At 43.2% G+C, this 24,951-nt stretch overlaps 1 protein-coding gene and 1 long non-coding RNA gene across 2 annotated transcripts in view; both read left to right on the top strand.

Moving 5' to 3' along the window:
- The first annotated feature begins 7,926 nt into the window (after positions 1–7,926).
- Positions 7,927–10,936, top strand: LOC139652305 (uncharacterized). Its single transcript, XR_011695741.1, has 3 exons — positions 7,927–8,062; positions 8,556–8,649; positions 10,728–10,936. It is a non-coding gene; the product is annotated as an uncharacterized lncRNA (long non-coding RNA).
- Positions 10,937–23,827: 12,891 nt separating this feature from the next.
- Positions 23,828–24,951, top strand: part of LOC139652294 (electrogenic aspartate/glutamate antiporter SLC25A13, mitochondrial) — a 48,069-nt gene continuing 46,945 nt past the window's right edge. Inside the window, exons 1-2 of the mRNA XM_071529311.1 lie at positions 23,828–23,877; positions 24,025–24,170. Of these exons, the coding sequence (XP_071385412.1) occupies positions 24,061–24,170 (110 nt within the window). The 5' untranslated portion in view covers positions 23,828–23,877; positions 24,025–24,060. The remainder of the gene's footprint in view (positions 23,878–24,024; positions 24,171–24,951) is intronic.

Genomic DNA, 24,951 nt, shown 5'->3' with positions numbered 1-24,951 from the left:
TTTCCTCATTGGCAGAATTTTTCTCTCGGTTTAAGAAAAAATACATTTGAAGGCTGGAAAATGACTTGGCTTAAAATGGATGTTTTTTTGCAGTGCACACACCCCACCGCCCCACATACACGCACACATGCAGAGATGTCCACACATGCACAAATGCATGCAAACACATGCACACACAAAATCACGCTGTTGCACTCTGTGAAAGGCGAGAGCTGTGTTGAATTGACATGATCAACTTTCAAGTGTGAGCGAGGGACTCAGAAGAGTCTGCAGCAAATCACATTCGACACTTCAATATTTCTGAGTGAAAATGATTTCTGCTAAACAGAACCATACACCAGAACTGGGCGGCCTTTTAAATGGTCTCACGCAACTTTATTTGCCTGTAAATAATTTTCCAACATCCCATTCAAGAATTGGAGCGTTTGATTCCAGTTTATGAGAGCGAGTTTCACAAATCCTGTACAAGCCAAAACAAACTGTACCTGGCAGACATACTGAGCGAGGCTTTCCACGCCCTCGCTCCATATTAATGAACCCAGCGACAGTTCAGATTCAAAGCCAAGACAGATTACATGTGAGCCACTTGCCAAACATGCACTGCATGTAAAATGAATGTAAAAACTGGGCTCTGATGCTTAATGGATGCTGAACTGGATTCCATCACATTAAACAAAGACAGACAATTGAAATCAGTAATAAACATATTTCTGGAAATATGATTGATTGAAAATGACGGAATATTCAATCATAAACAAACACAGTTGTAAAAATATTCCAGGCATTGTGTGATGGGTGACATTTCTGCATAGTAAATTTAATCATACATTTCCAGTTGCAACTCCAGTGTGGTGTTCTTTGGACCTGGAGGAAGGATGTGTTTGGGGGGGGTGGGGCGAGGGATTGGAGTGAAATTATAATAAGCATAAATTGGACCCTTGGCATTGGCCTTTCTTTGAAAAGTCTTAATGACAAATCACCACTTTCCCTTTCACCTCCTAGTGTTTCATCTGGGCTCTACCCAGGGTGCTTTGCTCCGATCCTGAGCGCCACATCGTTGGCTGAGCTGCTTAAGCCTCGCCTATGGCCATATTCTCGAGGAATTATTTTTGGTTTTATGCCTGCCTGGACTTCAGCGCTAAACTGGAGGCTGACTTGCTAGTGCTGCACTCTTCTGCACTCAATTTGAAAATGCAGGCCAGCCTCTTTCTACAGTTTAAGCCCGCAGTATGTGGGAACTGTGGTGTTTCGGTGGTGGTAGAAGGATTGATTCTGTCACTAATACACACAATCTGGCTCGAATGATTAATCCTATATGTCTCATGTCTTCCCCAAATTCAGTATGTGTGAGACAGAATTCAACTCAGGAAGCATTACGGTAGTCCAATACATGTGGAGTCTATTGTAGCCTTTTCCTCTCCACTTAATTTAAGATGTTTATTTGCTTCTTTTCTACTCTGAAACTTTCGAAATTGATTATGAACAGACACACAGCCCATCTCAGCGTAGGAATTCATTGGAGGAGAAGAAACAATTATGGAACAGTAATGACTTTGCCGAGGGGGGGGAAGTTCCATGCCTACTCTTGCATACCTTCCTCTCTGTTTTATCATTAACTTCCCCAATGCAAATAACAATACCTGTGAAGAGAATCTAAATTGATAGCAAGGGGGTAAAGTTAACTAGTTAACTTTTTCAGTAGACTGAAAAAGCATAATTAAACATTTAGACTTCATGTTGCCGACAAAAATACTTAGATTGAAAGGCCTCCTGCACTTGCTCAACTCCATTCAGTGCCCAAAGGATCTCTATCTTGTGGACAAAGACACATTGGTGAAATAGAAAGTCAACAAACTGGGGGATGGCTGTCTGGTTGTTTTGATAAAGTACTAATAATTACATCTTTTTGAATGACCAGGCTGAACAAACACACAACCCTTGACCTTAGCGTAGAAGAGAGACGATTGTGTCCCATTCACCACATACAGCCACAGTCAGACCCCCAAACCTGGCCGGTGGGTGAGGGATGCCAAAGCTGGATCCAGGCCCAGGTGACCACCAGCGGTCCCTGTCTGCAGCCTCCTGTTGAGGGTCTAACTACTTAATAAGTGGCTGTCCCAGGTTTCCTGGACATAGTCCAGACCCGCAGAGGCCCCTCCGAACGGACCCCCAAAAGCATAAGGAGGGCTTCATTTATCAATCAGACCAATCACAGGCATTTCCGGGGCTAGGGACAGCCACATGTTGGGGATTAGGGGGTATGGAATTCAGTACAGGGGTAAAAGCAGCCAAATTGTGGAGAGTTAGTGAATTAGTGATTATAGCAAATCAGCAACGAAAAGAGTTGGATTACACTACATTTGGATCTGGATTGATGTGCCTCAGGTGTCACGTATCAAATCTAAATTCAGGACACTTCTCACTAAAGGCTTGTATGTACACTGATTTATCACACAATTCTAAACTCATTTGCCATGTAAAGATGATCACATCTGACAACCTGTGCACAGTGGTACCGACTGACACACAGCCATGGCTAAAACATCACAACTCAAACGGCTGAGTGGCGTGACATCACCGCATTACAAATGAGGTTCATCTAAAAGCCTGGAGCAGATAATTATTGTTACCCACCCAGCGCACGAGCCGCGAGGTGCGCAGCCGATTTAGAAGCTGAGGAAAGAGAGGCGAGCCGTCACCGTCACCTGTGGCATGTTGTGTCACTCCTGCTCATTCCATCCCTCCTCACAGATGACAGATGAGGGGCTGACGGGTGGCAGAGCAGAGCAGAGCAGGTCTTGTCACTCATTCGCTGAAAACCTCCTGCTGCGGGACACACACACACACTTTGACATGCCATGACTGTAACTACAGAGAGAGGTGTGTCTGTGTGATAGATAGAGACACAGAGGAGAGGGAATAGGAAAAAAAAAAAAACAGAGAGACATGGGTGTTGATGGATGCATTGATGGGTGCAACAAATATGTAATGATCCTCTTAAAGTACCAAGCAGACAAAAATGAAGAAAGAGAAGACGGGAAAGAGTATATGAAGACCTGAGGAGGGAAGACTTGTTTGTTTGGAGCATTTGGAGAGAGCCAGTTAGAAATCCAGGTAGCCAGCATTTCTCCATGGACATGCGACATATGTCATCTCTCACAAAGCCCTTTTGTGGCGCTGATCTTGAGACACATCACAGCACAATAGATGCACTTCAGGCCTGAATCAGCAAGGGCCCGCTAAGTATGGGGCAGAGGGAGCGTGTATCATTTTACCTTTATGTTGAGCTCGGCCTAAATGAAGAGGATTATACCCACAATGACTCATTTAAAATCTTTATAAAAAAAAGTCATCAATGCAATAGAGCATTTTGAGTGTATTTATGAAATGTCATAGGGTAATGTGAAAAAGGTGATTTTATGAGTTCTGACATAATATTTTAGACCTGTGGTATACTGCATGACATAATTCTTCCACAATTTATTTGCAGCAGTCAATGAAAATGTGATTCAATTCACCATGCACCATCGCCAAAGAAATTAACTATGATTTTACACAGAGGAAAGCTTAAGCTAATGACTTAGTGTCAGCATGAGGATAGACTTTGTGGATAATGGGTACTTCCGATAAGAGTGCTTTTCACAGAGGGGGTTATCACCTATGGTAAGAGTGTGTGAGTGCTTTTCACATACAGTATAGGTCCATGGCATTGGACCATGGACACAGAGGTAGTACAATATTAGTACACATTACTGGAAGTAGATTAGCATGTAATTTTATGGTTTTATTAAATGATATTTTGGGAGAAATTTAAAATCTAAAGCAGTGTGCCAAGCCAAGTGTATGTAAGCCACATAAAATTTGCAGCACCTCAGCATTGGTATGGATATTAAACAGTATTGGCACACAAATAACATTCCCCAGTGTCCCCATATTGTGAATAATATACTGTTTATTCCTAGCTTATAGACTCTATACATCATCCAATAGAGGTGTCATTGTTCCTCAACTCTAGATTTCAAGCGGGGGCTCAGGCAGCGCTTGCTCCGTTTTTGGAAATGGAGCTAGACCCCCCATATTTCATTTCTGCCTCGCTGATAGCATTTATCAGCAGTGTCCTGATAAAAACAAAATATGCAACTTAAGCCCGAGCAGGGCTAAGCCGCCGAGGTGGACAGGATTACCTGGGGGCTAGCCGGGACAGGCATCAGATTGTACTGTCATAAAGGGCCATTAGCCTCTTGGCAAACTGTACCTCAAGCCCAAGATGACAGGGCTTTTCAAGACGGACAGGGGGGGAAAATATGAAACTTAAATTCTTCATGACAGACATCTGAATGAATGAGACCCCCACAAAAACAGTGCTGTCAAACAAAACAAACAGAAAAAAAGATGCTTTCCATTGTTGATAAGTATTCATTTGATGCCTATGGGAGTTGAATTGATTGGATTATCAAGTTTCTGTATGAATTTAATCAGCATTTCCTGTTCTCCATTGGATGTAAGTATTTTTATGAAAACAGAGACTGCGTTTCCACACAACACACAATGGCCTAGACTTACTGACTGGCCGGGATTAAATTTAATACAGGATCATGACAGACATATCCTGGAAGCATATCGGTCTCCCTGCAGATTTCCTAGGAGCAAAGCTTACATGTTTTTCTGGGATTTGCCTCATTAATTGGCTAGTTAAGTCCCCTTAATCCACGATGATCGCTTTCTTGTATGTCATAAGGCATTTCTTTAAGCTCATATATTCCATTACTTTCTTCCCTTAATACTTCACAGCTTTGGAAACAAAACAAATATCAGATTAAACTCCCAGTATAGATTCCGTGTTCAAACAGTTTTTATTCACACTCCCACAACGGCAGGCAACAGCATAAAAGAGGAGAAACACGCTGGGCTTTAAGGCAATTAAGGCAAACACAACTCGAGCGATTTCTATGGCATTCACAAGCTCAGTTTTGAGTGGCTCCGTAGGAAGCCTCCATTTTCTGGTGAGGAATAATGACAATGCTATGTATAAATGCTGAAAAGGCTGGACGAGGGTGGGGGTGGGTGGGGTGACGTCCAGACAAAATGCCCCCAGGTGAGCCAGGTATGAGGCTAGACAACAGCAGACAGGCAGCCGGCTGTCTTCCTCTGCACTGTCACTTTCCCTGGCATGGGGAAGAAGAGGTCTTGTCTGTCCCTTATCTCTGGGCCGGCTATTTGGTGAAGAGGGGCGGTAGGGTGATGGTGGGTCACACACTCACACACACACACACCCACCCACACACACACACATACACACACTTCTCTCTTCTCTCTGCAATCTCCACCCATTTCCATCCATCCACCTCTCACTGTGCACCGCCTCAAGGCCATATCGTGATTTGGGCCTGTGATAAAGAGCCAGGCAGGCAGACAGGTAAGCAGTGTGTGTGTGTGTGTGTGTGTGTGTGTGTGTGTGTGTAGAAGACCGTCAGACTGGCTGGGCAGGCTTCAGCTGGAGTCTTCCCCCGTCTCAGTGCCTGACTGTCTCTCCCTGTGTACTTGTGGTGGCTGCCGACCTGTCCTTTTCCCAGAGGGCTTTGTGAAAGGACAGAGAGAAGTCGTGGAGTCTGTCTGGGGCAGCCATGTTGTTCACCCCCCCACCCCCACCCCAACCCCCACCCCACTCCTCCTCCTATTTTCACGAAACAGAGAGACTCCAGGCGCCAGCCGCGGTGTAACTGCAGTCTCAGGTATGCTGGGCGGACGCTGCAGCCACTTCCCAGGGCTTCACCTGTACATGAGACTGAGCGACGCGGGGCACCAGAGTCGGCTTTACCCCCGGGGAGGGCAGCTGAGAGGAGCACAGACAGTCAGTCATTCATAACTTAAGTTCATAGCGCAAGACGTGAATGAAATTGCCAGGCTCTTGGGAATTGACTCCGCTTGTCATTTTATAGCCTATGGCCGACTCGAATTTGATCAGACCTATCATTTCAACGATATTGTGTCTTTGGAAATGAACTTGCTGACACACACTCATTCTATTGACAGGAATATCTTTAGAGGTTGTTTTCCACCTTTGGCCCAGGGTGCAGCCAATGGCTTATGAACCAACCACAAAATAGACACTATACACTATATATTATGAGGAGATGTAAAAAGGGTCAATAGGTCATACTTGTACCTGCTCCAAATGACAGCAGAATTTCATAACAGTGCTAGATCTCATGCAAAGCCATTTTAGGGTTTTGTAATGTTTTGCCAAATTAGGTGAACTAAATTTGAGTCTAATTTGTGTGCAGGCTTCATCTTCTGTTTTGATTGTTCTTTTAAAACTAAAACTCATATGTTTTATGCATGCATTTATAACATAACATAACATAACATAACATAACATAACATAACATAACATAACGTACATGAGGTTACTTGAGCAAACTTGTACAGTGGCATGCACTTCCTTCACTTTCTCCCTCTTCCCCTCTTGTTCCCATTTCCTCCAAATGTTGTGGCATTGTCATGTGTAAAGGCTTAGGATGATTACAAAATAATTTGAAAATAGAATAAGTGCGCAGAGCCTAAGTTGAGGTTTGCTCCGTCTGTCAACATATGACAGCTGCAGGGCAATTTTCATTGTGGCGCAAGTGGTTTTGTGGTAAATGTGCACTCTCATTTATCTAAACTACATCCTAAGCTGTGGCTGCCACTTCATTATTTGAGCAGGCCGCATGGGTTACAATGTGCATTTGTTCCTAAATGAAAAATCTTTGCTGAAATTTGACTGACTTCTATGCATATGTTTTGAGGAAAAGGGACTGCACAAGGCTTTTGTTTTCACCATGAGGCTTAGTAAGGTTGTGTGTATGTGTGTGTGTGTGTAGGTCTGTGTGTGGTTTCAGTGAAACAGAGAGGGAGAAAGGGCACAGAAAAAGAGAATGTGAGAGATGGGGTAGCGTTAGGGTTAGGGAATGTAATGGGGAATAGAGATGGCTTCAGGTTATGAGAGGCAATGATGTGCATGTGTGAGAGAGAAAAACAAAGAGAGCGAGAGAATGGAAGAGAAACAGAGAGAGAGAGAGAGAGAGGGTGAGAGAGAGAAAAAGAGAGAGAGAGAGAGAGAGAGAGAGAGAGTATTTTCATGCTTGGCTCCATCCACTCCATCTCAAGCCACACTGTAGCAATGAAAACAAGGAAAACAAGCAAACATGTGCTTGATGGTATTTGTATCTTTGTCAAGATAAACTGTAAGATTGTAGTAGCAGTTCTTTTCAGTCTATTGTTCATTTGAAACCTATCATTTCAAATATGTTATTTGAAAGAATATAGTAGTGCGTTATAATGTGGTAATTATTAATTTTTTTTGCTCTTAAATGTATCACTGGGGCGCCCTGGTGGCTCACCGAGTAGGGTGTGTACCATTTGGCTCAGGCCTTCCCGCAGCGACCCGGGTTCGAATCCGACCCGTGGTCCTTTGCTGCATGTCCTCCCCTTGCTCTCTCTCCCATACCTTCCTGTCTCTCTCTCACTATATCTCTCAAATAAAAGCATAAAATGCCAAAAATAAATCTTAAAAAAAAAAATGTATCACTGGAAGATGTATGTTTTGTAAAATGGTGGTGTCCTGTAATCCCATGTGGGATGGGCCAGATGTTTGGCGTGACAGAAATAAAAATAAACTAACTGTATAACCAAGCCATGCATTACCTGGCCCACCATGACATGTCACTACTGCTATTGACTGAATACAATACAGAAATTTCCATGACACTACAACCATATAAGTGATGTACAGATTAGTATTACATTCTTTCATTAAATTAGACGGGACCAGTGTTATTCTCACATAGGCTACAGTGTGTACTGCTGCATAGCGTATAGGGCTGTCTGCGTTTTCCTGCGCAATCACCGCAATCACTGCTCCCTTGAACCGCTTCAATATCCCACAAGTCCTCCGTCTGAAAGCCATTCACCAACTCACAGCAACACAGCGACTAGCCAGCAGACATGTCAGACAAGAAACAGACGGTGGACCTGGGGTTATTAGAGGAGGACGATGAGTTTGAAGAGTTCCCAGCCGAGGGTAAATAATACATTTATTGCAGGATGGCAAATCGTTCTTTTCATTCTTCTTACTGACAACCAGTATACTAGTAGCCTGTTAACGATGTCGGGCCCTCCAATAGTGACTCAGCTAGCCTAGCTACGCTAACGTTAGCATTAGTTAGCAAGCTTGCTAATAAACACGCCATAGCCCTCTGGTAGCTAGTTGGTTAACTATTGAAGCCTTTTGGGTTATTTTTGTATGTCAGAGTCACCGGCTTTTGATATTTCACGTTTAGTGTTTGATATTTTCTGCACTCTGTAGACTGTTTAGCACATCCCGGCTAATGTTAGCTGTAGCTAGCTTGCTAATTGGCTAGTGTTAGCCAACAAGCTGCAGTGTCGGCTATGCAGCTAAACAGTGCTTAGCTTGCTTCATAGAGATTCTGATCATCAGGATGAGACCAAGCTGTCGAGAGAAGACTTGGCATCTGTGGTTGTTGAATAACATTAGTGATTTGTTGATTTCCCAGATTGGACGGGGCTGGATGAAGATGAGGATGCCCATGTGTGGGAAGATAACTGGGATGATGACAATGTAGAGGATGATTTCTCAAATCAACTCAGGTAACCAGAGAATGACAGCATTCATTATATTTAGCTACACTCCTTTCTAGTCAATCAGTGTATTCAGTACAGTAGATCAAACAGTCAAGATGTCAGGCACATTTGCATATGTTTATGTTTTTAAATGCTCCCATTATTAGCACTTTATTGTTGTTCTAATGTGGACTCAGTGTCAACTCATTAGCCAACACCACAATGCAAGCCAAGTCCCTTGCACAGAATACAGAAAATGGGACATCCTCTGCTCCTTCATGAATTTTGTGACATACAGTCAAGACTTGACACCAGTAACCAGCATGTTCCAGATATGCTTGTCCTTAGTGACAGTGGCCCACATTCATTAGTACTACAATTATGGAATGACTAGCCATTTACATTCAAGTTGGTCGCTTGAACATTTCCTAAGTCTTTAAAACCTTTCAAAGTTTCACAAAACCATTAGGTGCTTTGGATTAAGATGTTATAATATATTATTAATATTGATGTTACCTTAATGTTAAGTATCAGTGTAAAACCAAGTGGATTTGCCTCCATTTCTTCTTTCTCTTATTTATATATTTTTGAATTTGTGCTTTATTAACAAATTCTAAGAGAGCAGGTATGACATGGCGATAAAGATCATGATTAGATGGAAACTTGTACATTGCAATCACATCGTTTGTGCCTTAGCACATCCTCAGTGGTTAGGACAAACACCGTTTCTAATGCTTCATATTGAAAGAGCCTCACAGGTTCATCTCCCAGTGCCTGAAATTCATTTTTCAAAATGTGGGGGAATTCCCCCCTTAAATGCTTAACATAGTGGGAATTTATACACTTTGGGGGGGATACTATCTGTGTATGTTGGAGAAAAAAATAATTTTATTCAAACAGTTAAAAAAAATATTAAGCACTAAAACAGTAAGTCCACAACTATTTTTTTAACATCACTACATCTTCTGGAAGGTACCATTTACAAGGCATCTCAATAATATGATGAACTCAGGTGTCAGTTTATTTCAAGTGTCTTACCTTCATAGGAGTGGGAAAATACTAAAATCACGGTATCATTTTGAAATTAATTTAGATTTGTTATAGTAAATAAGGACCGCACCTGTCAACATCTGAACACAAGTAGACTTATTGTGATTAATTATACTATGTATGTGTAAATATGTTAGTAGTTTTCTGCATAATTTCTTTTTAAGCACTTGAAATGTGGTCAAAAAGAATTGGAAAATGAGACTCCAGTGCATAGCATGTGGTCTGTTTGAAATGGAGGGTTTTCTCTGATGTGCAACTTGATTTGTAGGCCAAGGATTCTGCATGGCACTAAAACATCTTATTCAGGAAGCTACCTGAGATACCTGTCCCTCTGATCAGATATTGCTGCCTCTTGCCAATTGGAAATTGTAGTAAACAATATTGTGATTTCATTTTTTTAGAATGTATTTATTGTGCAGCCCTAGTACAGTCCCGCTTCAATACAGACTATTGTTCTGTGCAATTCTCAGGAGCATCTGGTGACCATATTGTGCTGAATTATAACTGCTGCAGGCTTGCCTTATATCTGAAATTGTGCCGTAAACATCTTGAAAATGAAAAAAGAAGGATGACATAGGACCCAAATGTCCAAAGTAACTTTACTATGTAAAGTTTTACAGTGTTACCTCATTGTAGAGTTGTGCATTAGGCTACACATCAAAGTTGTCATCGCAGGCTCTGTTCTGCTGTGAAGGCTTGCACTGTTTACACTCATACTTATTGAATAATCAATAACTGTTGATAGACAAGTGGCTGGCCTGTTTTTATTTAAGTACGCTTCAGACAGTAATATACCATTGTTTTATGGAGACCAATTATGATAGCCATGCTATTAAGTCATTTCTAGAAGATGTCATTATTGTTAAAGGGCATAGCTGCCATGTATGCGTAATCATCAAATCCATAGCTGCATGCATTAGGCAATATATATATTTTTTCACTCCCATCTCCTAATGGTTCTCACAATCAATAACAGAGGGTACTTATGCCTGAACCACCCACCTGTAATCATCTCTACTGACTTGATCTTTTTATTTTCTTTTTCCTCCCCGCAGAGCGGAGCTGGAAAAGCATGGTTACAAGATGGAGACGTCATAGCAACTGACGAGGCCCTTCAGTATTCGTTGACGTTGGATATGGACATTCATGTTTGAATATTATTGGCTGACCACACACGGCAGACAGAGATTGGAGGATGTTAATTTGCTTCTTTTTTTTTTTGTAAGAAATATTGACGCAAGTAAAGTGTTTGGAGAAAATTGTCCCTTGGGGTGTTTTTATTGACCAACTTACAACAAAATTTAGATAATGCAGTTAATGGACAATAAAGATACTATAGTTTACTCACTGCATTGTTTACATTGTCCTTTTGTGAGTTGCTGAGCTTAAGGATCATTCTTATTTAACCTGATTAACCTGAGAATAGTTTTCGTCCTCTAATTTGGAGAAACTGGATTGCGTTATTTGGTTTTATGGTAATCACCATGCAAACATTAGCAAAACTGAGCAAACACGAATACTAAGTGAATGGTCGCTCCCATGTTTCCCAATTAATCTTGCCTTAACGATGGCAAAATTTTACTGATGCTTAAATGGTCATTAGCAGAGAACTAGCCCATGTTCCCCAGTGTCACCTTGTCCTGGGACTGCTCTCAGGCTACAAAACCCTCTGAATATCACTTGAAAATAGCAATTATTCTTTGATGCTTCAGACTAAATATATATTTTGGAAGCTGACTTGGGTCAGAGTTTGGCTATAATGTCTTCAAATAACAGTTTTTGTCAGGGCTATTGATCTCCTTGCCAACGCAACACTTAACCTACCTGTAATGGATGGCTTATTGCCCTATGACAAGCTCCACATCTATTTTAGACTGCATGGATTTTGCATAATATTACTCAAGTGTCAAGTGCTGAACAGATTTTTTTCTAATGAGAAATTCATGTTCGATTGTAAACTAGCATGCTCTTTTGGACAGCCTTGTTTTTTGTAAAGCCTTGTCGAACAGATGTGTGTGTATGAGAGAGGGAGAGAGAAAGTTTGTGCACATGGGGGATTGGAGAGATGTATATAAGCAGTGTGCATTGGCAGTTCACACAATGCGAACAAGAGTGTGTGTGTGTGTGTGTGTGTGCAAGATGTGTTTGTGGTGTACAGCGTGATACACACACACACACACTGAGGCAGTTCTTCTGCGCTGTGCTGTATAACAGCCCCCTTCCCTCTCAGCCCCACAGCGCTGGGCCGAGTCCCTGAAGGAGAGATTATCCACTGCCGTGTTTGTCAGAGGCAGGGAGGGGGTCCCAGCATGGGGCCTCCCAGCCTGCCCTGCCTGGGCCTGCCCCTACTGCCAACCAGGCCCTGTTCTTCCGCTCGGCACAGCGGGGGCCCTCGCACTGAACCAGAGGCCAATTTAGCCCAGCCACACTCCCCCGGCAAAATGATTTCTCTCAGCGTTTTGTCGACTCTCAGTCCCAGGGTCCTAATGAGGTGAAATGGATGCCAGTAAGACAGAGGCTGCAAGAGCGGCTTTCATCCTGAAAACAGTGTCCATCCTCCTCCTCTGCCTGTGGACGGACGCTCATACTAGCTTTTTCCTTTTTTAATCTTCCCCTTGCGGTGCTGATTTCTTGAGCCACTCGCTGTTTTGCATCAGTTCATATTTGCAGGGACTCGTTCTGCACTTCAAAGTGTCTTTCAGATTTTGGAATTGAAGGTTGCAAGATGAAAGTGGAAATCTGTTTAGTGCTGCTCAGGTCGACTTTAAAACTAAATGTTGGCAACTGAAAGCACCCTGACAACCATCTGACAGACGGTCTCTTGTTCTCCTCTGGGAAAATATGAAATCCCTGTTTACTACTGGTTATTATCCCAAACAATCGACTGCATATCACAGCCCAACAGCTCTCCTGAGTACACAGCCCGTATTGTAGTTCAATGACAACGTTCCAGCTGCTGCTACTGATTAGATATACACCGTTTGTCAGTAAAGAGAAATGATTTTTTGCTGCCAACTGCATTTGATGAATGCGGTAAACAAGAAAAGGCGGTCGGCATGTGTCGATCAACTGAACTGAGTCAGACATAAGAGATACAGAGATCTGCCTATGCCCTGGAAACCAAAGGCCCTGGGCCACATGATTATTCTAAGGGTTGGAAAGTCAGCGAAGTGAGAGAATCGGTAAGTGAGAGCAACAGAGGAGGACCCGTGACCATTTTGTTTGTGCTGGGAGCGTAAGATTGGTCCCTTGTGTTCAACGCCATGAGGGCCTCCGTAGGCCCCCGATATTCAACCTGGCACAGACCGCCAGGCTTTTCAGCTTTCTTCTCTGTTATCCCTCTTCTCATCACTTTAATTTGTGTAAACGTTTTTGTTGTTCCTTTGTGACCCGCGTGATTCACCTTGACATGTACATGGGTTCGCTGTGGCTGATATTGATTGACTTACCATAAATGCAACCGCATTTACGGACAAAACTGAGCACCATTCTGCTTCTTTTGAGCATTTTGACATCAGTGAAGGGTTTCATTTTGAATTTTGTAAAGGATATTATAGGAGTTTAAAAAGATAGTCTTTGTCAAATGGTTCCTTGTCCTATTAAGTAGTCCACAGGCTTTAACTTCAAATGTAGTAGCCTATTAGCGGTGGCGAATTTTGGTCTTCTTACAGAAATCCAAGCCATCCATCATACTTTCAACAAATTACACTCAAAGCCATGACCCATCTGATGCAGCAAATACTCAACGCAGCCTTAATTTAACTGTCAATTCTGTAACCCAATGCATGTGTCTTTCCGAAGGATTAGAATCTTCAAAAAAGCATTTCCTTATTCGATAATCATTTTTGCCCAAGCCCACGCAGATCCGAGCCCACATGACTTCCGTGCAAGAGCACAGCCAATGGAGCCGTGGCGAGGACTATTTCATAACACTTCACGTTGGGAGATGGCAGATCCATTGTTCTCGGGGCCCGCCAGCCTGTGGGCGAGAAACCCCGCTGTGTCGACACTGAAGACACACACCGGCCTCCTGAGCTATATTTTCCTCCCCGTCTGCAGACACTGGAGGCTACTGTGACCACTCCGGCTCTCTGCTCACCGCTGCAGGCCCTGCTCTCCCTGCTCCTCTCCTCTCCCTCCACCACAGAGCCAGGGAGAAGACAGGGGGCCGTCGTCGCACAGCTAGGGAGCATGCAGCTGCTACTATAATAGCCCTAATTGCACGTTTCTTTTGTGGGGCTGAAATTAGCGGCGGGGCTACAATACCTCTACTAAAACCCCCAAAAACCTCCAAGTAAAGATGGAGATGGAGATGGAGAGAGTACTATTAAAAAAAAGAGACTCTCTGGGGTGCGTTCACCAGCGAGACCCATCACTGCCAACTCACTGCCGAACGGCCCACACCTGCACGCTCGCACCCCCGCTAAAGTAAACACAGATAATAAGGTGTAATTACTTTAGAAAATAATAACGAGGAGCAACCCTCCAGACCCCCCTACTCCTGGTGACAAAGGGCTGCCTGTTTATTGTGGGGGGTGAAACAGCCCCTGAGGACACTGGCGAGTGCCCTATCAAAAGCCCTGAGGGCCCTACTGAGGGTCCCTTATTGGACAGCCATCAGCATCAAGGAGGGCTAAGACTTTTAAGTCTCTGTACCCTAACTGCCTCAATTAACCAGTATGGATTGACCATGCAGGCTACTTTTTCAGCCCCATTCATCCTCGTCAAAATTATCCTGTGTTGTCTCGAATGGTTTCCCCCTTTCTATAAGGTCACACAAAACTATAATGAACCCAGAATATGTATGATAGAAAAATATACCAACAATATGACATATGTGCAGAACAAAATAAGTGTTGAAATTACAAAAATATCTACTTATGCAATACATAACAATGAGGAGGTTGTGGGAATATGAAGAGAACAGGTATGTGAATTTACTGCACATTAACAAGTCTACAGAGGGCCATACTAATGTACAGAGAGTGACTAAGCATACAATATATTTGTGTGTTACAGATTCTAAATCTCCTTTGCTCGTAGATAGTTAGGATAATCACAAAACACTATTTGCCACAGTGAAGAGCCTTCAAAATAGGATTAGAATGTAAACATGTGATCAAATGTCAGCCGATGCTAGAAAATCATGAAAATAACTATCAGCGTACCAACTGAAAGACACAGTAGCCTATAGGCCTCTTCTGCCACTGTTAAGATCCACTACATATGACTCCAAACTTAAGCCAAGAAATCAGAATGGCCCTTTCATCTAAAAGATACAGCATAAGGCAACACAACTACTAGTTTGATCTTTCGCAAAACTAAAGAAGTCTTCACTTTGACACAATATTGAGCATCAAGCATCATGCTGTGACCCAAAGTGGTTCAGGGGAACTTACCCTACCTAGTTACACATGTCACTAACAAATACAATATCTGGATTATATTTCATACACCGCCCACGTGTTTCTCTATAAGAGCCATCACAGCTCAGCTGAAAACAGGGATAAACTCATCGGAGCACATGAACACGACACTGGATAGTTCAGACAGAACGGGCTCACGCCGCGGCCTCACTGTCACTTAAACCCGTCGGGATTTTAACCCGACCTGACATGTTGGCACACAGAGAGAAACAGATGGGTATGTTTCAGTTTAACGGTATCCCTGGCGGTCGAGTCACTATGAAAACAAGACTTTGGTTTGATGTCAGGGCGGATTATGAGCGCTCTGTTTCAGCCGTACACTTTATGACATTCCCGCCTCTTGCTGGTCTTTGACGGGTAAATGTGTAATTTCACAGTATAGACTAGAGTGGAAAAGGCATAGGGGATGCAGAAGTCTATAGGTGGAGTTACGTGATTGTCATGTAAAATGTGACACACTGTAGGCCTTGATGATATCGCAACAAAACCAATATACACCAGGCTAGTAATGACCTACTGCTTTACCTACGCTGTGAAATAATACACAAAACTCAAGTCGCAGAAACCCCTTAAACTCACTGGGTAACGGTTTTGAATCGATTTGACATGAGTCTTGGAGGAGCCGTGAGTCCAATACTTTTATCAACGCAGATGGGGGATAATGGCTGGCGTGATTAAGGGTCTAATGTACAGTGAATCAGTGTTCCATGTGACTCATCCTCATGCCATCATTAAACCCCACAATGTGCAACCGAGCCGAACGGCCCTCCGAGGATGGCAGCGTGTTTTTAACGGTGACGTCTGCGGCAACAACACCCCCCCCCCCGCTGCGCCTCCTTCCTACAGCCACCCGTACGCCCATGATACCTGGCAATTAGGGAGTTTGTTTTCTATTTTTACTCCTCTTTTTTTTTTTTTTTCACCCCCACCACCCCCTCCCAAACCCCCAATATTTGAACACACCATATCAGCCATCCACCTGTCCTGACGCACTTAAAAGCATTGGACAGTGAAGGAAGAGAAATTAACAGGGGGGACAATTTAGACACCAGAGAGGCTTTTTCGCCAGAGCAATTAGGCACACTTGATGTTATTATCATCTCTGGTGAATTATCAGGCCTCTGATAATTGTAATTAATCAATCATCAGGCTCACTCATGCACTCCCGCATAACCCAGCTCCACTGTAGATCCGCTGTCAACCCAAGCAGTGGTGACCTATGAGAAATCAATGTGCAGCCATGACTCAAGGCAATAGCTGGCCCTTCTTTTAATTGGATTGAGTCATTAGTCCATGGCTGATAACAAGTCATAGTATCTGCATCATATCTATGTAGGGACAAGTAAAAAGCAATAAGAAGTCCATGAAACTAGTCTAACATTTCTAAACAATGAAAATCCGGTTCAAATAAACACAAAAAAGTTTCAGGACAAATTCATCCATCAAATCACATAGTTCATTTTCATCACATACAACTGAAAACTTAACCACTTCGCTGTGTGGTCGGGATCAAAACAATAGCCTATGTTTAAAGGGAGAGTACAGTGACAGACAAACTCATAAAACAGGACAAAACACTCTCTTTCTCTCTCTCGCTGTCTTGGTCTCTCATCACTCTCTCTCTCACACACACACACACACACACACACACACACACACACACACACACGGGTCTGGAAAGGCTGGGTGGGAGGCCTTGGCCCAGCCACAGTCAACTGGTCCCAGTCCCAACAAGGAAACAATTAATCATGTGTGAGCGGCTGTCTGAGTGTCTGCTCTCTGGACAACAACAACGCTCAGCCATTTATCTCCCCTCCAGGCTGGACAGCCAGCCAGCCAGCACACCACGCAGGCATGCACTCTCTCATCCTCATACACACACACACAGATGTGAAAGAAGAAGAAGAACGCATACACTCTCACACTCACTTAAGATGTACAAGAATGCACACACGCAAATGTGCATAAATACACATGCACAGATGTGGAGATGCACAAAAACACACATTAATGCACAAACATGGACATACATTCAAGAGCAGATGTAAATGGCATTAGGCAATGCAAGCACACACACACACACACACACACACACACACTCACACACAGGTGCTTACCGTCTTGTCAGCTTTATCAGACAGATGTCACCACTTCCTAATGGTCATGATGACATATAGAGGAGCTACATGTTGCTGGCTCACTACAAAGCTGAGAGATCAGAGACAGACTAAAACAGCCCAAGTTTTTTCATAATTCAGTTGAAACTGATGCCTATTACCACGGTTGTCTTTCATATTTCGAACTCTGCTGGCTCTTCATTACTGCGCAAAACAGAATGGAGGGTTTGGGGAGTTTTTCCTTGCACTCTTTTGAGATGACGGAGCAAAGTTGAGTTGACAGTCATTTCATTCAAGGAAATTCAGTCCTCCCTAATTTAACTCTTGGTCTTCCAAAGTGGCAAGGCAGGTTAGGAGTGAGCTAAAGCAGGCAGGACTTAGTGAAATGAAATAGGAAATTTGTCGTTTATTCCTCACTGCTGTGTCTGCCTCAGACTGGGGATGGTTTGTGAGTGTGTGCGTGTGCGTGCGCGAGCGTATGGAGGTGAGTGTGTGTCTGTACATGTGCGTTGGTTTGAATGTGTGTATTTGTGCTCATGGATTGGTGTGAGTGTGTCTGCATCTGTGCATGTGTTTGTGCATGTGTTAGTGCGTGTCCAACTCAGCAAAAAAAAAAAAAAAAAGCCGCCTCAACCTCAAGTGGAGCAAACAAAGAGGCCGGTGTGTGTTTCAGGATGGGGCGTCTGGATGGCATCAGGAGAGGCTGGCAGATCGGTAGTGACACAGGTTACTCCTGAGGTCCCTGGTGAGAAACACATCGCCACAGTCTGCAGTGGAAAAGCAGCTTTGAAGCGCTACTACTGCGCAAGAGGAGGAAAGAAGGCATGGGGCATTCCAATGTTTTCATGGAGCTGTTGTTTTTTTTTCCCCCATAAAATGCCACCCACCTCTGGCTGAGGATAGGGTTGCGTTTTGCAGGTGGACTTCTGGTAAGATTTAGTCTGCAAATGACAAATGAGTGAAAATGAGTCCAGAAAAAATGATGCCATAACATTTGTACACAGTGAATTAAATGCACCAATCAGTGAGTTGAATGCTTACACACTGTTACGCTGTATTTGAAGGGTTTATATTTATATGCGTGATGCAGTGCTGTTGAGTGACTCGCACACCCATAAGAGAAAAGAGTCTTCAGCAGAGTGAGAGTAGCATGACTGAAAGTAGACGGGCGGAGATGTCTTAGTTGTTTATGAAAGGAGGTGGAGACAGGTAGAATCTTTCTGGAGATGGGAGCTGGCAGCAGTGACAGCTTAGAGGCTTGGATAGAGTGTATCGTTGAGTTGAATAGCTACTCCTGCATGTATCTATAGAGTAGTTCCTTCAAAATCATTTGAGCATCAAATGTAGTCAGGCTCTTCATGCTACATGTTAAACCTCCCTGCATTTAAACCAAGTCATTTGGACAAATGCAAACACACTCCCATACGTTTTCTCTCTCCATCCAGGTGGCAGCTTGACAGGAAGAGGAACAGGAAAGGACTTAAAGATTTGCTGCTGCTCTCGTTCTCCTTCAAAGACAAACGCCCCTCTGATCATTTCCCACAATGCTCCTTGCACGGAGGCCTCTGTGATCAGCGGTTATGAGAAAGCGCAGGAATCTGACAGACAACTGCCTCAGCTGGGGGAAGAAGGAAAAAAAAGAGGTAAGCCTTCTCTTGCTCTGTGTGTTTCTCTCTCTACCACCTACTCCCCTGACCCCCCCCTCCCTCATCCTGTCGGCCTGGTCTCTCTGCATCTGGGTTCATTTATCCCAGCCCAGGCAGGCTGGAGGACCCCTGTGCCCTCTCGGGTTGCAGGGCCAGAGTGTGCTTCAGTGTGGGTCCTTGTTGTTGTGGAGGAGAGGGGCTCAAGCCTGCCCACTGGCCTGTCTGGACCATCTCAAAGCTCCCATCCACCCTTCCCCTGCTTCCCCAGACCCCTCTAGCCTCAGGGCCCCGGCCCATCCCAGATGCCCTGGAGCATGGTTAGTGTAGCGCTTCATCTGAACTGAAAGATACTAAACAGATTAATCCAGAAGCTACAGCGAAGCCGGCCCGCCTTGAGGTTTAGGAGAATTTGGTGGCGGATGGAAGAGGAGGAGTGGGGGTGCAAAGGAAGCAAGGCTAGTGCTCCAAATAAATGTGTGTGCGTGGGTGGGGCTGATGACCCTGTGTGTGTGTGTGTGTCTGTGTGTGTGCGTGCGTGTGTAACTGACTAAGAGTGTTTCTCTGCACATGTTTGTGCATGCACACGTCATTTTTTGCATAATGAGAAAAGCGGATGTACACTGCATCCGTAATGTGCAAAGGAAATGCACTCCCATGTCTGAAGTCCTCAGGTGAAATGACTCAAACAGTCCAGTCAGCCTACTGTTTGGTATAATCCGCAGTCCGCTCCATGCTAAACGTCAGTCCAGGTTATCAAGCTGCACAGCTGAATGGAAGCAGAGTGAGTCCGTCTGGTTACTTTAAGTCGTCAGGAAGTTATTCAAACACCCAGTTATTATGGTGTAAACAAACAGGGCTTGTCACACGCCATTACAGCTGTTTACATGAATGCCACTTTAATGCAGTGCATGTTATGTATGATGATTAAGGATAGTGTTTGACAACCAACTGATTGGAGAAATGAAAGTAGATTATAAGAGGCAGTGTTTTGTGGTTAGACAGACAGCAGAGAGTATGCATACATCTTATACTTTTGCTAATTGGCTACCTATATGAATGACAAGGCATGTATTATGTTTTATGTGTTGGACCTCAAATCTCTCACTCATTTGGAAGAGGTAGTCCACCATAGAGAAGCATGAAACAAGCATTCAATCTCAAAATAAATAAACACTTACTTACTTACAAGACTTGTAAGTAGGCCACATTAGATGGTGATTTCATAAGAATCGCCCCCACCGAACCGTTTTCTCCCATCCTTTCTATTCTCACCATTGACTTGTCTTTAATGCAAAACAGATTTGTCTGAGTCGTCCCACACTATCTGGACAGCCTGTCTGCTGTGCGGTTTTGGTGACACTCCTTAGTTATATAAAATTCCCACTTTGGCAACAGTTAGGTTTGCATGGTTTGTTGTTGTTGCACAATGGGTGTTTGCATGGCTGTTTGCAACCTCCCTGCGTTTGCGTGTGTCACACGCTGAACACAACTGGAGGATGGGTTTGGCCCGTCAAACTTGATTCTCACATGAAGTCTAGTGTGAATTTATCTTGAATTTTAATGTAGTTCATTAGAGGGGCAGTAGAGTAGTCTAGGGGTTATAACCAAGAGGTTGGAGGTTCAATCCCCACAACAGCCAGTGTGAAGCCTAAAACTGTGAATCATAGAAAGTGATTCTGGCATGGACTAAGATGTGGGTTTAGATCAATGATTAGGAGACTCTGTTTTGAAAGTAAGTGATACACCACAATGTAATAAGTAATCCTCCTCAACTATTTCCACATGTTATCTTTTTTGAGTTTTGATTGGTATCACCATCCCTACCATTTTAAAACGACGCTGGGAATATTGAGAATGACAGAGAAACTGTATTCTTGAACCGTGGAAAACAGGACAAAGCCATTGCCACAAGTGGCCCTTTTTTTCAGGTCAAAAAAGTCTCCAACAAATTTGAATCTCATTACCATGTCATGAATACATCTTTGGGAATCCATTAGGCATTTCCTGCCTAAAACTACAATATAAATTCACATTAAACCAAAAAAGAAAAGAAAAGAGTGGGGAAAAAAGAGAATAAAGCCCCAGCGAGAGTATTACTGTAAAGCTGTTCAGCTCTTTCAGTCCACTTAAGAAGAGGGAGAAAAAAAGAAAGACATGAGTGACTGACAGATGATAGCAATAAAAGTAAGAACGAACTGGCCATTTTACTGCGGTAGGGCCATTTGAGAAGGGATTATTAACTTGTCAGCATTTCAAACTGAGACACAACTTTTTCTCCTCTAAAACACATCCCCATGTCTCTGTTACTTTTATTAGAAAGTCTTTAAACCTTTTGACCCCAGAGGGCCTCCGTTATTGGCTGTTAATAGGGACACGCTGGTCAGTGGGGAGACCCTAAGTGGCCTATTAATCATTTGTTTAGAGCTTGGGCCTATTCTGGAAGCTCTGTGTTTAGTGTGGGTTAAAAATAGGAGGAGGCGGATTGAGATGGCCGTCCGTCACTCATCGCTCATGCTGTCAGGACGCGTGGGCCCTTGGGGACACGGGCAGGAGACCCCTCAGGCCGTGGAAGTTCAAAGGTTGCAAGGTTTATCATTATTACCCGTTTACTCTTGGGACGTGGGGCGAGTCATGGTCCCTAAAAATAGAGATGGAATATACAACGCTGTTCTAAAAATGACATCAAACAAGCAAAAACATTTGGTGTTATTTGTCGTGTTATTACTTCCCATGTAAACTGTCAAGAGTTTCATACGTCAAAGCAGCTAGACACTGTAGTTTACATGCCTCAAGTAAATTTTGCAGTTCATGAATAATACACGAGCAAAGCAAATGCTGCTACATGCTTTCCACAGTAAATGCCACAAGTAAGTGAGTTGTTTGCTGGCGGATTGACAGCAATGGGAAATAAAATGTCATGGGATCAAATCATTAATCTTGTCAAATATTGTCATATGACAAGAGAAAATACAGGTTTGGAGATTGCATCGGCTGATAAAACATTACTTACAGCCATTTTTCCAATAAGCGATGGACTCAGTGCTGTCAATATTTGGAGGGGATGCAGGATATGCCCTGGCGAAGGCCATTTTGCGAGGAGCAGAGAGCCTGCTGGGAAAAATATAGTGGTTCATGCTGGGTCTCCGGGAAGCTGAAAAGCCACCGGCAAAAAGCTATGAATTATTTTGAGCGCAAAATGCATTTTCTTTGAAGACTGTCGGGCCATTAGAGCCCTTTTGCTCCCTTTTAAATTGTTTTTATGCTGTGAGTAATGTTAACCTTTGCTTTTGTAGTCATGAAATTCTCTCTCCACCTTTTTCCCTCCTGGCACAAAGCACAGATGGGTTGGAAAAGCTGGAAATAAAGTATAGGAACCATTTACTGTGAGGAAGAGGAGGTGTGAGGAAGGAACTAAGGCTTTTATTCCAACTTCTATATGGGAACCTTTGTTCCCCAGTACAGTAGAGGCTCTGTGTGGAGTGCATATGAATAAGTTGCACAAAAAATAACTGTATTAATCCTATAATAAATTTTAGAAGGATACTATACAAATATCACAAAATATCTTGCAGCTACTGTGGGCCAAAAATTCTACCACTGACAATCCTACAGTAATACCGTCCTAAAAAATACCATAAACTAGGATAAAGTCACTGTAAACTTACTGCTGAGCATCACACACAGACTACAGGCTATTATAGAGATTTTCAGTAGGAAACTAGTCCAGTTGTTTACATTCAAGATAACAGATCCAGGGATGGAGCAGGTGTTCATTTGAGGCTTTCCTACATTGCCTTGATTACAATTTTACACACATTATGATGGACTATTAGGTCTTTTCACTGAAGAGGTCAAGTTTAATCAAAACAGGGACAGGTGCAGGAACTCACGCACACCACACACACACACACACACACACACATCAATGGGCCAGTGAATGGACCTTACATGCACATGCTGCTGACCAGTTGACCCCCGTGCCCTGCACCACGTGCGCAGCTGATCCTCTTTCATCTCCTTTCACTGCACCGGCGCGTGATCTCCATGGGAACGTCGTCACGCACAAGGAAGTGAACGGGACTATATTTGACAGTGAGCTTGCTTAGCTTGGCAGCAAAGGTAAGATGACTTTTCCACAGCAATTTTTCTACTTTCTGAATGGCCGTCGCCTCGTCAGTGATGCGGGCGGTCCTGTCTGAGTTGGGACCACGGGAGTATCCTCCAGACCCCTCAGAGACTTTCCCCACTGATGGTGTCTGTCCGGAGGGCTTGCTAACTACTGGTTAGCTTGCTAAGAGGATGTGCTGGAGGTTAACATTGGCCACCCGGCAATGACATTGGGGCTTTACAGTAGCCAGCTAGCTAGGATAGATATGGCTAACGTTACCCACACAAGCCAAAGTGACCGAGCTGTCGTTTCAGCAGTGATGCAACGTGCAGCAATGTTAGTATTTTAGGTATTTCTGACTCCTCCTTGGTCCCATCTCCAGTGCAGCCGGCTGGTAGCATGCCTTTGCTAAAAAAAAAAAAGCCGGCTGTAGTCCCTGGTAACCTTGATTAGCATCTTGCTACATGTTGCGGCATCACTGCCATAAACTACTTGCAGGTGCCAGAAGTTATTATGGCGTGCGGGCTTGAGGAGGAGCGTTTACACCAATGACAGTGTTACAGTGTCATTGGTGTCAGAGCCAAGCAACATTTTATGAAATAGGCTTAATCTCTACAATAGTAAATGATGTAACAATAAATTATCATGTGGACAATTGAACAGCTCTTACCAGTCGCCCTATTTCAGTCTTTTTAAAGCAATAATTAAACAAGCTGCTATCAGCATTATCCTGCTTTGTGTCACTGAAATGATGCACTGGATGAAATAATTGTGCACCTTTTAGGTACTATGTTTTGGGGCCATTGGGTTTATTTGGTGGATTTGAAAGTTCATTCTGCTGTTTACTTTTTCAGTCAGTTCTGCCAAGGAGGGCCGACCCCACTGAGCTGAAAGCCATTTTTGAAAAGGTGGGATTTGTTTGTGTATTTTGTGTTCATAATTTGTGTTTACCATTTATCAAAGAAGTTTTAGACTCATCATTTGATTCATGTTTTTTGTTTTTCAAATCCCAAGATTCACAGTATGCATCTGTGTGTCTGTTTTTCTCTTTACAGTATGCCAGTGTCAAGAAGAATGATGAGGAGTACTTCATGTCACCGCAGGACTTTGTGACCCGTTTCCTCCATGCCCACACAGACATCAGGCTGTCGGACGAGGCCACAGTGCTGCTGGCTGGGGTGGTGGACCAGAAGAAAGATGGGTTGGTATTCTGTCTCCCCACGTTGGCACAGTTAATGTAGGACATTCTGGTGTTTTATAAAAATGTAGGTATTGCAGAAATCACACTTTGCATAGTTTCTGTTTTGCTCCATCCTGAAGCGGAATTGTTTTAGTACTGCAGGATATCTACTGGACTAGATTTCTAATTTAGGAATTCTGCCAGGTTGGATAGGGTACTGATGCAATGACAAATCTTGCCACAGATGATTCCAAAAAGACAAAAAAAAAAGAGGAGATGATCAACAATACTTATTGTCAGGAAGCACTTGCTCAGTCTCCCTATTCTGAGTGTGATATTACATTGCTGAGTCTTCATTTAAGCCATGAATTTATCCCTGGTTATTACAGTTTTTCACAATTGCTTACACACATTTTCTGAAACTAGGGCTCATTTTCTCAAAACTCTAACCACAAAACACAAAACCACTAACACAAAATGCAAAACTCCACAAATCACTGGCAAAATGAAGCACTGCATTCAAAACCATTTTATCTCTTTTCAAAATGCTATTTTGCAGTAAAATGACATACACAATCATCAAATGAATACATCTTTCTAACAAACGACTACACACTGATGTGCTTAATGGAAAACACTATTATGAATATCCCATCAGTAGGCGTATGCCTTTTGCATTTTCAGAGTTAGACTTATGCACAGCAGCCTGTTGTAAAAGACTGTTACAGTATACAGTAACATAGTAACACACAAATACTTTATTTCAATCACAGATACTTTATTTCAACACTTGAATGTGTTG

The sequence above is a fragment of the Centroberyx affinis genome, unplaced genomic scaffold (assembly GCF_046629955.1).
Source record: "Centroberyx affinis isolate AG114_WGS23_722 - 3 ecotype Tasmania unplaced genomic scaffold, CSIRO-AGI_Caff_v1 ptg001778l_1, whole genome shotgun sequence".
Classification (NCBI taxonomy): domain Eukaryota; kingdom Metazoa; phylum Chordata; class Actinopteri; order Beryciformes; family Berycidae; genus Centroberyx; species Centroberyx affinis.
The sequence above is the reverse complement of the archived record's forward strand: the minus strand, read 5'-3'. Positions and strand labels throughout refer to the sequence as shown.